This window comes from Rutidosis leptorrhynchoides, chromosome 1, assembly GCF_046630445.1.
Source record: "Rutidosis leptorrhynchoides isolate AG116_Rl617_1_P2 chromosome 1, CSIRO_AGI_Rlap_v1, whole genome shotgun sequence".
Classification (NCBI taxonomy): domain Eukaryota; kingdom Viridiplantae; phylum Streptophyta; class Magnoliopsida; order Asterales; family Asteraceae; genus Rutidosis; species Rutidosis leptorrhynchoides.
In genome coordinates, this window is record NC_092333.1 from 107,684,646 (window position 1) to 107,698,668 (window position 14,023).

At 33.2% G+C, this 14,023-nt stretch overlaps 1 protein-coding gene across 1 annotated transcript; it reads left to right on the plus strand.

Annotated features, from left to right (window-relative positions):
- Positions 1-473: 473 nt before the first annotated feature.
- LOC139886496 (beta-D-xylosidase 1) lies at positions 474-13,080 on the plus strand. Its single transcript, XM_071870332.1, has 7 exons — positions 474-925; positions 3,158-3,436; positions 10,765-10,934; positions 11,030-11,127; positions 11,230-11,574; positions 11,653-12,066; positions 12,200-13,080. Exons 1-7 carry the CDS (start codon positions 506-508, stop codon positions 12,799-12,801), a joined length of 2,328 nt encoding a protein of 775 aa, XP_071726433.1. The 5' UTR covers positions 474-505; the 3' UTR covers positions 12,802-13,080.
- Positions 13,081-14,023: the final 943 nt, after the last annotated feature.

Genomic DNA, 14,023 nt, shown 5'->3' on the forward strand with positions numbered 1-14,023 from the left:
GTCTTTGACTTTTCAAAGTCTTTATTTTTTAACTTTGACTTTAAATATAATTATTTGTATTATATAATATTTGATATTACGAGTAGTAAATAGAGTTTTAAATGTACTTCTTATTCGTATAAGTTTCATCAACTACGAAGTATTATATAACATAAATAAAGATATTCGAGGTCAAAGTTGAAAGAAAAAAAAAATAAATTTTTTTTAAAGCATTTATTATAGGACGGAGTGAGTACAAGATAAGTAGATTAAGTAAAAAGAGTAGGAAAATGAAATTATATATTATACGTATAAGAGTAATCTTATTCTTAATCTAAATGAATCGTACTGAACTGAAAGCAGCCAGTGGCAAACATCGTTTTAAAGCGGACGTGTAAATGCAATCATGAACATAAAAACTAACACACCATCTTTACGCCACCTTCAATTCATATAAGAAAAACCCTATAAATACCCTTTCATTCTTCATTTATTTCTTCAGTTCAAACCAAACTTTCACACAAAAATGGTCCCAAAAACTCACACAAAATGTATTATACTTTCACCTTCATTCTTCATACTCCTAATCAGTTTCATGATTTTATCGACTGTAAAATCAAGACCGCCTTTTGCTTGTGACCCTAGTAACAGGGTCACTAAAGACCTCCCATTTTGTCGTGTAAACCTACCGATTAATTCAAGAGTTAACGATTTGTTAAGAAGATTAACATTGCATGAAAAAGTAGGACTATTGGTAAATAATGCGGCCGCGGTACCACGATTAGGAATTCAAGGATATGAATGGTGGTCGGAGGCCTTACATGGCGTATCGGATGTGGGGCCCGGAACGAAGTTCCTTCCAACGTTCCTTGGCGCCACACAATTTCCTCAAGTCATTACAACAGCATCATCTTTTAATGATAGTTTATGGGAACTTATTGGTCAGGTAATGTCGTTAACAAAACTATTTTTAGTATTTAAAAAGATAGGATAATAGAATCGTTATTGTTCATAGCTGTTATTTTCAGTTGATGGAAATTAAAGATTTAAGTAAAATGCTTTACGCCACATATATATTCTTTATATTATTATGTATCTTTATCTTAATTTATAATTATAATTTATTTGCATGAAAAAATAATATCTCATAATACGTAAATAGCTACTGGTACGATAGCAGCCTAACAGGACCAATACAAACTGCACCCGAGACCATTTTAATTTAATTGGATCCCATATCTCAATGAAAATTATCATGGACCCATACAACTATACTACGGAGTATCTTTTTATTGTAGTTACGTAATTAAATAGAATTAATAATTTAACTTTAGCATGTACCATAAAGTTACATGTTAGTAAAAGTTTATTGTTATTTGTAATTATATATTTAAAACTATCTAGTTAATGAGAACGTCGTACTCTTAAACCAACTGTAAACAAGAGCTACTTATTTGACTTAAATGATATGTAATTGACTTAAATGATATGTATTTGATGACATGACAATTATGATGTATATTTAATTAACAACATAATTTTAGTTACGTGAGTTGTCAAAAGCAAATTATAACTTTTATGTTTTGTTTAATTTAGAAAAGATCAGTGAAAAAGCATTGAAAAGATAAATTATTGAATTTTACATCAAATTTGACTCTTCATCCTTTTTTTTTTTGCATCTCTCGTCCCTAATGTATCACAATTTTACATCTCTCGTCCTTTTTAGGAATGAGGGATATAGAATTGACAGAAAGAAAAAGGACGAGGAGTCAAGAAAAAGAACGAGGGATGTAGAATTGTGATACATTAGGGACGAGGGATGCACAAGAAAAAGAAAAAGGACGATGAGTTAAATTTGATGTAAAGTTCAGGGATTAGGAATGAAATTTTGTCTAACACATAATTAAGCATAGTTATAATTAAATTATTATTATTTGTTACATAAAATTCGGTGCTAATGCTACTGAGGTCACACTCACTCACAAGTCACAGGTTAGAAAATTCAACTGCCATATCACGAGATCACCAAATTTCAAATTTTACTGCCATAAAAACTGAACCTGTTTTTATTTTTATTTTTAACAGAGATGTGTTTTTTTATTGCATGTTACTTTAAAGTAGTGCGATGTGTACTTTTTAACTTGACTTATTACAATTGCAACAAAACTTCTCATTTTATTTTCACTTTTGCCCATGCATTTGTCAGTGCCCAATGACGATAGGGGTCACGTTTATTACCTAGAATTATCATCTACATACAACATTGTCTCGTTTTTACACATCGACATATATCACATGAGTTGAAACCGAGTCCTCTTTAGAATAAAAATAAAAAAAACATTTAAGGTAAATTGAAATAAAAGAGTTTGAAAATTTAAAATGAAACTATTTTGAGACCAAAATAATAATACATCTTACATCTATATATTAAACTACTCCGTATAGCAATTTAGAAGAAGGTTAATTGAGAAAATAGGTTGTAGATATTGGTGGTACACCCTGTAATGTTCCCTTTTCAGGACAAGTTTTTTTTTGGCATGTTTAAAGCCCATACTTTTAATACAACATGTTAGTATGATACTAATGGGCCATTTATTTTGGCGTCCAACCTAGCTAATTTGTGGGATCTCTTCTACTATTATACTCCGTAAAAGTTATTTACCCATCTTTGAAAAAAGTCCCTTAAGGACGATTTATTAATTATATTCACTATGATCCGTTTTGTCATATATAACTATATAACAACCGAATTAATTGTTAATTGTACTTTATAAAAGTATTAATAAAAACCTGATCTAAATTGAAGATTCCTTACCTAAATTAAAGAGTACTCCATATTAATTTGGATGCATTTGTGTAGTACAACTCAGTAACTTTGATTAATATCCATGACATTTTGTTTTTCATGGTGGCCCCATTAACAGTTAAATCAGATATATCGTATTATAGTAGATTTTGGAAGTCACACATTTTCGACACCATTGAAGTTTTGTTTTAATTGGCTGTATTCTAGATTATCTAAGACTAGAATAAATTAGACGATTTGGCTCCAAAATACTTTGTATTCTATGTAAATTTCTAGCGCCTTGCTAGCTTTATTTTAATAAAGTTTCTTCTACGGTCCAAAATATATACATATATATATATACACATTTTTAACCGAGTGAATTTGGTTTAGGTTGTGTCGAATGAAGCACGTGCAATGTACAATGGAGGAAAGGCAGGGCTAACATTTTGGAGCCCAAATGTGAATATTTTTCGGGATCCAAGGTGGGGCCGGGGTCAAGAAACACCCGGAGAAGATCCAGCATTAGCTGCTAGATATGCGGTTAGATATGTTAAAGGACTTCAAGGCAATGTTGGTAACAGGTTAAAGGTCGCGGCTTGTTGCAAACACTACACCGCTTATGATCTTGATAATTGGAACGGTGTTGATCGCTTTCACTTCAATGCTAAGGTAATCTTAGTTAATTCTTAATGCGCCTATTTTGACCATGTAATGATAAATCCACCATAACTTATTATAAATTTCGGTTTCTATATAATCATTCGTTTTCTAGCCAAAAAATAAAAATAAAAAATTTATTAACAAGTTGCAAACGCTACATTAATTGTTTGTCAACTTGTAGACCCGGATTACTTGATAGAAAAAAAATTATACTTCATCCGTCCCATTATAAGTGTTCACTATTTACGTTCGATTTTTTATTTTATTTTTCAATTTTGCCCATTATATATTTGTGTTATATAATACTCGATTAAAGTTATATTAATGAAAACAAATTTAAATCGCAATTCATTTATATAATTTCATCAAATATTATAGTTTAACACAAGTTTAAAATATTTAAAGTTCAAGTTGAAGAAAGTGATTTTAAAAAGTCAATAGTTGATATTTAAATGAAAAAGTGACTACAATTTTTTTTCCCAAATGTGTCACAATAATGTGCCATTTATCACACCACATAAAAAAAAAGATACTCGGTATAACTTTTTCTAATTTTCGTCGCAATCATTGATGAAATTACCTTCATTGATACAATAGGTTCAACGCATTTTTCTCAAACTTTGTCAAAAATTAAAGGTCCCAAACCACAAGGTTGCCTGAAATGCACCTGGTTGTGAAACATAATTTTTTTTTAGAAAGACATAGTGCTATAGCAGTATTTGAATTACCTCTAACTTTATACTGTAATTAAAAGGATGTCACAGTAGTGCTATAGCAATGACCCTGTTGAGTTGAAATACACCATTTATCATCTGCAGACCAGATTGTCATTGTAAAATAATAATTAAATTAATATTTTTTAACAGAAAAAGTATTACTATATGATTGCCAAAAGTAGACCCCGAACATGCTAAGATGCAAAATTTGGAACCTAGTTGAGTACATAGCATATATAAATAAATTGATAAAAGTGTTATAATTCAGTAGGCTTATAACTACCTTTAGTGGTTTGATTCTTGTTGTTATAATTCAGTAGGCTTATAACTACCTTTAGTGGTTTGATTCTTGATGTTATAATTCAGTAGGCTTATAACTACCTTTAGTGATTTGATTCTTGATTTAGAATACTAATAATGAAGTGTAAGAACAAAGATGATAATGGAGAGAAAGAAAGAAACACTTTGTAAGTGTGAGAAATGGTGCAAGTTTAATGCTTGCATTCATGAGTATTTATAGCCTAAAATCTCAATATAAAAATACATACTTTGTGTACCAAAATTGACTATATGTATACACCAAAATTGACTATCCATATCTATATTATTATTATTATTATAACACTCCCCCTTGGATAGCAATTTTATTTTGTTGAAGATCAACTATAAATTACTGCCTCGTTAAAAACCTTGCTAAAGAAAACCCAGTGGGAAAAAACTTTAGCTAAGGGAAAAAGAGTGCAGCATGGAGTTGACTCCCCCTCAAGTAGACATCGCTTCAGCTGTTACATCTTTTGAACATGTCTCATGCCAATGTTATGAACGTGTGTTCTGAAAATAGCAGTTGGAAGTGCTTTCGTGAAAAGATCAGCAGAGTTTTTGCTAGATTGCACATATCTCATTTCAATCTGGTTGTCCTTAATGAGATTTTGAGTGTATGAGAAGAATCTAGGTGGTATGTGTTTTGTTCGATCACTTTTGATATACCCTTCTTTCATCTGTGCTATGCAAGCTGCATTATCTTCATAGATAGTTGTTGGACTTTTATCGCGTTCTAGTCCACAAGAATCAGTAATGAGTTGTGTCATTGATCTCAACCAAAAACATTCTCGAGTAGCTTCATGTAATGCAATCACTTCGGCATGATTTGACGATGTAGCAACAAGTGTTTGTTTTTGAGAACGCCATGATATTGCAGTACCTCCATTTAGGAATACATATCCAGTTTGAGATTTAGCTTTATGTGGATCAGATAAATAACCTGCATCTGCATAACCAACCAAATCTTGTTTTGATTCGTTAGAATAAAATAATCCTAAATCAGTAGTTCCTCGAAGGTATCGAAATATGTGTTTGATCCCATTCCAGTGTCTTTTGGTAGGAGCAGAGCTGAACCTTGCCAACAAATTAACTGCAAAAGAAATGTCAGGTCTTGTACAATTTGTAAGATACATAAGAGCTCCAATTGCACTAAGATATGGTACTTCTGGTCCAAGAATGTCTTCTTGATCTTCACATGGACGAAATGGATCAGCTTCAACATTGAGTGATCTAACAACCATAGGAGTACTTAATGGTTTTGCCTTGTCCATATTGAAACGTTTCAAAATCTTTTCAGTATATGTTGTTTGATGTACAAGTAAACCATTAGGCATATGCTCAATTTGTAAACCAAGGCAATACTTGGTTTTTCCGAGATCTTTCATTTCAAATTCTTTCTTTAGAAGTTGAATGGCTTCATGGATCTCTTTATTTGTACCTATGATGTTAAGATCATCAACATAAACAGCTATGATCACATATCCGGATGTTGTTTTCTTAATGAAAACACAAGGGCAAGTAAGATTATTTGTATACCCTTTGCTTATCAAGTAATCACTTAATCGGTTATACCACATACGTCCCGATTGTTTTAACCCATATAAAGATCTTTGTAATTTAATCGAATACATTTCTTTGGGTTTTGCATTTGATGCTTCTGGTACCTTAAATCCTTCAGGTATCTTCATATATATATCACTATCAAGTGATCCATATAGATAAGCAGTCACAACATCCATGAGATGCATTTCTAAATTTTTAGAAACTGCCAGACTGATTAAGTACCTAAAAGTAATTGCATCCATAACAGGGGAATAAGTTTCTTCATAATCAATTCCTGGTCTTTGAGAAAAACCTTGAGCTACAAGTCTAGCTTTATACCTTGTAACTTCATTTTTCTCATTTCTTTTTCGGACAAAAATCCATCTGTATCCTACAGGTTTCACATCTTTAGGAGTGAGAATGATGGATCCGAAAACTTTTCTTTTATTGAGTGATTCTAATTCAGCTCGTATTGCTTCTTTCCATTGAGCCCAATCATGTCTATTTTGACATTCAACCATAGATGTTGGTTCTGGATCATCATCATTATTCATGATGTCATATGCAACATTAAATGAAAATTTCTCATCAAGATTTTTCATTTCATTTCGGTTCCATAATATTTTTGAATATGCATAATTGATTGCAATTTCTGTATTGACATCATCAATCTCCTCTGCAGTAGGAGTACTGATTTGTGGTTCTTCTTGAACACTTTCTTTTACTTCATTATCAGCTGATTTTCTTTTTCGAGGATTTTTATCCTTTGAACCAATTGGTCTTCCACGTTTCTGACGTGGCAAAGATTCATGAGTGACGTTATTGCCAGCTTTTGGAATTTCAATTCGAGCTGGAGTATTTACTGCTGGTATATATGATTTTGTCACCGTTTTTGTATCTGTAAATGCATCAGGCAATTGATTTGCAAGTTCTTGTATATGCATTATCTTTTGAACTTCTGTCTCGCATTCTTTTGTGCGAGGATCAAGATACTTTAATTGAGGTTCACACCATGAAACATCATTTTCTTTATTTTTCATTTCTCCCCCTAATCTAGGGAACAATGTTTCATTAAAATGACAATCAGCAAAACGTGCTGTAAAAACGTCACCTGTCATAGGTTCAATATATCTTAATATTGAAGATGTTTCATATCCAACATATATTCCCAACCTCCTTTGAGGACCCATTTTTGTACGTTGTGGTGTCGCAATTGGAACATACACTGCACAACCAAATGTTCTAAGATGGGAAATATTTGGCTCTTGACCAAAAGCAAGTTGTAGGGGGGAATATTTATGACTTGCACTTGGTCTGATGCGAATCAATGCAGCAGCATGTAAAATTGCATGACCCCATATAGATACAGGGAGTTTTGTTCTCATTATCAATGGTCTAGCGATTAACTGTAAACGTTTAATCAATGACTCGGCTAAACCATTTTGTGTATGCACATGAGCAACAGAATGTTCAACAACAATTCCTATAGACATGCAATAGTCATTAAATGCTTGAGATGTAAATTCACCAGCATTATCAAGTCTCACCCTTTTAATGGTGTAATCAGGAAAATGAGCTCTCAATTTAATAATTTGGGCAAGAAATTTTGCAAATGCCACATTACGGCTTGATAACAGACAAACATGAGACCATCTGCTAGATGCGTCTATTAGAACCATGAAATATCTAAATGGTCCACATGGTGGATGAATTGGTCCACATATATCACCTTGAATTCTTTCAAGAAACATTGGTGATTCTTTCTCAACCTTAAGTGGTGAGGGTCTAGTTATCAATTTTCCAAGAGAGCAAGATGTACATGGAACCATTGTATCATGATGGATTTTTCTATCCTTTAGTGGATGTCCATGAGTACATTCAATAATCCTTTTCATCATTGTTGATCCTGGATGGCCTAATCTGTTATGCCATAAACTGAATACACCAGGATCAATATATTTTTCGTTAACTACCATATGTATTTCTGGTACATTTATATGTGTATAATGTAATCCAGAACTAAGTCTTGGCAGTTTTTCAACCACATGACTCTTGTCAGTGATACTTAAATATTTCTCATTTTCTGTTGTCACTGACTGATAATCATACCCGTTAAGGTATATGTCGGAGAAACTCAATAAATTTCTGCTTGACTTGGGAGAAAATAAGGCATCATTTATTAAAAATTTTGTACCATTTGGTAGTATGAAATTTGCCTTTCCTATCCCTTTTATCAAGTTAGCAGGTCCTGATATTGTATGTATAGTTCCTTCCGTTGGTTTTAGATCAATAAAATATTTCTCGGATTTAAGTATAGTGTGTGTAGTTCCACTGTCTGCTATACAGAGATCTCCACCACTTGATTGATGTTGTATTCCAGCAAAATTCATATTGAACTTCATATATAAGAAATAAATAGTGAGTACATTAATATTACACAATATTTTAAACGCAAATAGATAGTACTGAAACATTTAGCAAACATAATGACAAAGACAGACGATATTAAATCGTTTATTTTTCAAAAGACACACAACTTAAACATTCAAGAAATCTTCATATAAATCAGATGGTTTCTCAGTGACTGTTGGATCAATATTATCCACAAAATTTACTTCCTTTTCTTTACCTTTCAGCGAATCCTGATACATCTTAACAAGATGTTTAGATGTTCGGCAAGTATTAGCCCAGTGGCCCATTCTACCACATCTGTAGCAAGATTCTTCAGAATTTTTAGAAGAATTTTCTTCAACATCTTGTTTAATGGGCTTGTTTTGTGGTTGATATTTATATTTTCGTGGATTACTATTTCTTTGACCACCACGGCCACGACCACGACCACGTCCACGCCCATTACCATTACCATAAGGATGGTTTCTACCATAGTTATGGCTTTTGGCATGATGATGGTGATGGTTATTATAACCACGACCTTGCCCGCGTCCTTGTCCCTGTTTATAATTATTTGCAGTATTTGCTTCAGGGATTGCAAGTGTACCAGTAGGACGGGATTGCTGATTTTTCATTAATAGCTCATCATTTTGCTCTGCAACTAAGAGATATGAATTAAGTTCAGGATATGTTTTGAACTTTAGCATTCTCAAATTTCTTTGCACTGTGATGTTTGCAGCATTCATTGTGGAGAAAGTTTTCTCCATCATGTCTGCATCACTAATTTCATGTCCACAGAATTTAAGTTGTGAACATGTATTATACAGAGCTGAGCTGTATTCATTTACTTTCTTAAAGTCTTGGAACCTTAATGTTCTCCATTGTTCCATTGCAGCTGGAAGTAAAATTTCTCTTTGATTATTGAATCTGCTTTTGAGACCTTCCCATAAAACATGGGGATCTTCTACAGTCACATAATTATTTTGTAAGCATTCATCAATATGTTGATGAATAAAGCAACATGCCGTAGCTTGTTCTTTTTCAGAACAAGTGTTGTTTTCATTTATGGTTTCAAGAATGCCCATTGATTTAAGATGCATTTTTACTTTTATAACCCATGGCATGTAGTTGTTTCCAGTTGATTCTAAAGGAGTAAATTTAAGCTTTTCCAGATTCGACATTTTCTATTATCAAAAATTAAAACAAACATCATGATAAATTAGAGTCAATTTATATTCATAAGTATATAAACATTAAACATAAATTTAATATAACATAAATGATAAGTAGGTGACAGTGTCGACCATGTGTAAGCAATCATAAATAAATGTTATATAACAAAAATATAAATATTAGTAAACATAAATGAAAATTTGGCGACAGTGTCGACCATATATTTTTTCAGGTGGTATAACCGACCTATATCATTATGGTGGTATAACCGACCATATATCATTTTGGTGGTATAACCGACCATATATCATTTTGGTGGTATAACCGACCATATATCATTTTGGTGGCAGAGCCAACCATATTTAGTATTAAGATTATCGTGCTGATAACGTGTTATAATTCAGTAGGCTTATAACTACCTTTAGTGGTTTGATTCTTGTTGTTATAATTCAGTAGGCTTATAACTACCTTTAGTGGTTTGATTCTTGATGTTATAATTCAGTAGGCTTATAACTACCTTTAGTGATTTGATTCTTGATTTAGAATACTAATAATGAAGTGTAAGAACAAAGATGATAATGGAGAGAAAGAAAGAAACACTTTGTAAGTGTGAGAAATGGTGCAAGTTTAATGCTTGCATTCATGAGTATTTATAGCCTAAAATCTCAATATAAAAATACATACTTTGTGTACCAAAATTGACTATATGTATACACCAAAATTGACTATCCATATCTATATTATTATTATTATTATAACAAAAAGCACATTTTCAATGGTTTTCTGTTACTTTAGTTGCATTATTCTTTTCCATATTATGTCACCTAAAGTTCCATTTGTTCCAAAAAAGACATCTTTTTATCTTTTGAAACAAGAAATACAACTTTCTGATTCTATATTGCATAAAAGTAGTAACATATGGTTGGTGAAAAACTCACAGTTTTACACATTAACAAAAAGTAAGTAACATACTTAATTACGTTTGCTATAAAAACATCATATTAAATTTTGAACCAAAAAGTTCAACTTTCTGTTAACTCATTTTCACTAGCACACAACCTATTGTTAAACAAATGCATCATTTGAGACATTAATGGAAACAATACAACTTCTTTTTTATTAACGAAAAAATTATCCCCATGGTTAATTAATAGGGTCATATTAAGGGTGTAATTTATAGTAATTTTTACACAGGTGAGTAAACAAGATTTAGAGGACACATATAATGTACCTTTTAAGGCTTGTGTTTTAGAAGGTAAAGTTGCAAGTGTAATGTGTTCTTACAATCAAGTCAATGGGAAGCCTACTTGTGCGGACTCGAATCTTCTCAAGAACACGATTCGTGGGGATTGGCATCTCAACGGGTACAAACTTAAACATCTTAGTTTTCGAATTGATTTGATACTAATTTTTGGTTTTTCAAATTATTTCTAACAATTATTTCTATCTTAAAATATAGATACATTGTTTCGGATTGTGATTCGGTTGGAGTTATGTATGATAGTCAACATTATACCGCTACACCGGAAGATGCGGCCGCAGCTAGCATCAAAGCAGGTTTGATAAGAAATTATGAATCTAATTATCTAAGTCAAATAATTTAATCATATTAGATTTTATTATGAAGGTTTTGTTTGTATGACTTTATTTTATTTGTAGGTCTTGATTTGGATTGTGGCCCATATTTGGCTGTTTATACGGAGAGTGCAATAAAACAAGGAAAATTGGAAGAGGCTGATATTGATCGGGCCTTGGCCAACACAATAATGGTTCAGATGCGTTTGGGCATGTTTGATGGGCCGAAGCAACCTTATGCAAACTTAGGAATACCAGATGTGTGTTTGATGTCCAGTAACCAACTAGCACTAGAAGCGGCCCGTCAAGGCATTGTAATGTTAGATAACCGTGGACATGGGCCACCCTTGTCAACAGCCCTACACCGTACTGTTGCTGTGATTGGGCCCAATTCAGATGTCACTGTCACCATGATAGGCAACTATGCCGGTATATATTTTAAATAGTTAGTACCTAATTTATGTTAAATAGAAAGAAAAAAAACTAATCTATTTGGGAATTATTTAGGAATCGCTTGTGGCTATACGACACCGTTACAAGGTATAAGTAGATATGTTAAGACAATTCACCAAGCAGGATGTAGTGATGTGGGTTGTAGAGGCAACCAACTAGTTGGGCCAGCTGAAGGAGCAGCCCGACAGGCTGATGCGACAGTGTTAGTTATGGGCCTTGACCAATCAATAGAAGCCGAAGCAAGAGATCGGGCCAACATACTTTTACCAGGACATCAACAAGAGCTCATATCAAGGGCTGCAAAGGCTTCACGAGGCCCATGTGTGCTTGTAATCATGTCTGGTGGCCCGATTGATATTAGTTTCGCGAAAAGAGATCCGAAGATTGTGGCTATTTATTGGGCAGGGTACCCGGGCCAAGCCGGAGGAACTGCTATTGCAGACATATTATTTGGAACAACTAATCCAGGTGACTAGAAAATAAAAAGAAACTCTAATACTCTTTTATAAGTTCAATGGGCCTAATGATATTATTTATCTTCTTAAAGCCCAATAGTTCTAGATATGTTACTAAATGACAATCTTTTTGGTATTCTTTGTAGGAGGGAAGTTGCCTATGACATGGTACCCACAAGAGTATTTGGCTAAAGTACCCATGACAAATATGGGAATGAGGGCAGACCCAGCCCATAACTACCCCGGTCGGACCTACCGTTTTTACAAAGGGCCCGTGGTTTATCCTTTTGGGCATGGTTTAAGTTACACGTCTTTTCGGCAATCCATAGTTAAAGCACCATCATCATTCGTCGTTCCCATGCTATCACTCCACCTCGAAAACAACAATTCGACAACCCTAACCAACGGAGTCCGGGTATCACACACGAAATGTACCGCCCTAGCCATGGGCTTACACATTGATGTAGAGAATACTGGAACTATGGACGGGACCCACACCGTGATGGTGTTTTCAAGCCCACCAGAAGGTAAATGGGCCACAAACAAGCAATTGGTGGGCTTTCAAAAGGTTCATGTGGTGGCTGGTGGACAACAAAGGGTTGCACTTGACCTTCATGTGTGTAAACACTTGAGTGTAGTTGACCAATTTGGGATCAGAAGGGTTCCAATGGGTGAACACACTCTTCACATTGGTGATCTCAAACATTATTTAACAATTAAACCAACTATTGAAGAAATCAAGTATTAAGCTATTGATTAGTAATGATTTTTCTGTATTAGACTATTTACTATCAAAAGTTGCATTTTTTTTTTATCACCTACTTTTGCCCCTAGGTAAAACTACCACTGTAAATGGGGTGTTTGGTAGCATATTTACTTTGCCTTTTTTTTTTTTTTTTATTAAAGAAAATTATCAAGGGACAAAAAAACCTTATATTGTGAAGTGCTTGATTGATGTATTTTATAAGTGTAACATTTTATGCCACATGTTTAAATGAAAAAATGTGAATTAGTTTACTTTCATCAACTATGGATTCTATTTGTTTTTCTGTATCTGTCTCATAGTTGTCATGTAAATTTTTGTTGCATGATCTACAAGTTTCTATGAGTGGATCATTTTTGTTTAAAATATAACTCATTTAACCATCACCATTTATCGGAATGATTACCGCTTGTTCATAGGTGTTCGCTCTTTCATAGGTGTTCAAGAGATCTCGTGTCCGAGCCTCAAGTGAGAATTTTGTAATGCAATTTAATTTGCAATTGATTATGGAGTCCTCCTGGAATATCATGCAAATGCCGAGTTCTGCACATATCTAGCATGGTTCCCTCGGGGGATTTCCCCTTCTCGTCAATAGGCCCCAGACGTATACGAAGGATTGTTGTCAGTTCGATAAATTCATACCTCTTTATCTATCTCTGAGATGTTTGGACGCTATATCCTGAGTTTCTTCCTAACATGTTTAAGAAATGAGCATGACCTATGATTTTATGGGTATAATCAGTGGGTGGCTAATGGTCCTCGTCGGTGACCTTAATAACGAAAAAAAAAAATCTAATATAACTTATTTTGAAACTTTCCTTCCTCACATTTTAAAAATCAATAAAAAATGACATAGCTTTGTCATTATATATGCCGATGTTGATTTAAATACGGCTGAACATTAATTTGGACTTTCCCTTGACCATTACATGTTCGTCACTAGTATGTGATTATTGGTCATTAACAATATTATTCAAATTCATATTCAAATTGGATTTATTTCAGAATTTCTTGAAAACCATCTTTAAAAAAATCACATATTCGAATATTGTGGTGGTCAAAGAATGGTTGAATACGATCACGAAATTATATGGATGAATCGCACACACTAAAGTATGAAGTCAGAATACTCGATTTTTGAGATAATTTGAACAGAGAAAACCTTATATATTATATAAATAAAACTTCCTCGCTAAAACTTCTTTAA

Bases quoted from the DNA above. Each gene is read 5' to 3' on its own strand.
- LOC139886496 (XM_071870332.1), top strand. From the start codon at position 506: ATGGTCCCAAAAACTCACACAAAATGTATTATACTTTCACCTTCATTC. The intron at 926-3,157 runs GTAATGTCGTTA...AATTTGGTTTAG, and splicing joins TATGGGAACTTATTGGTCAG to GTTGTGTCGAATGAAGCACG. The intron at 3,437-10,764 runs GTAATCTTAGTT...ATTTTTACACAG, and splicing joins GCTTTCACTTCAATGCTAAG to GTGAGTAAACAAGATTTAGA.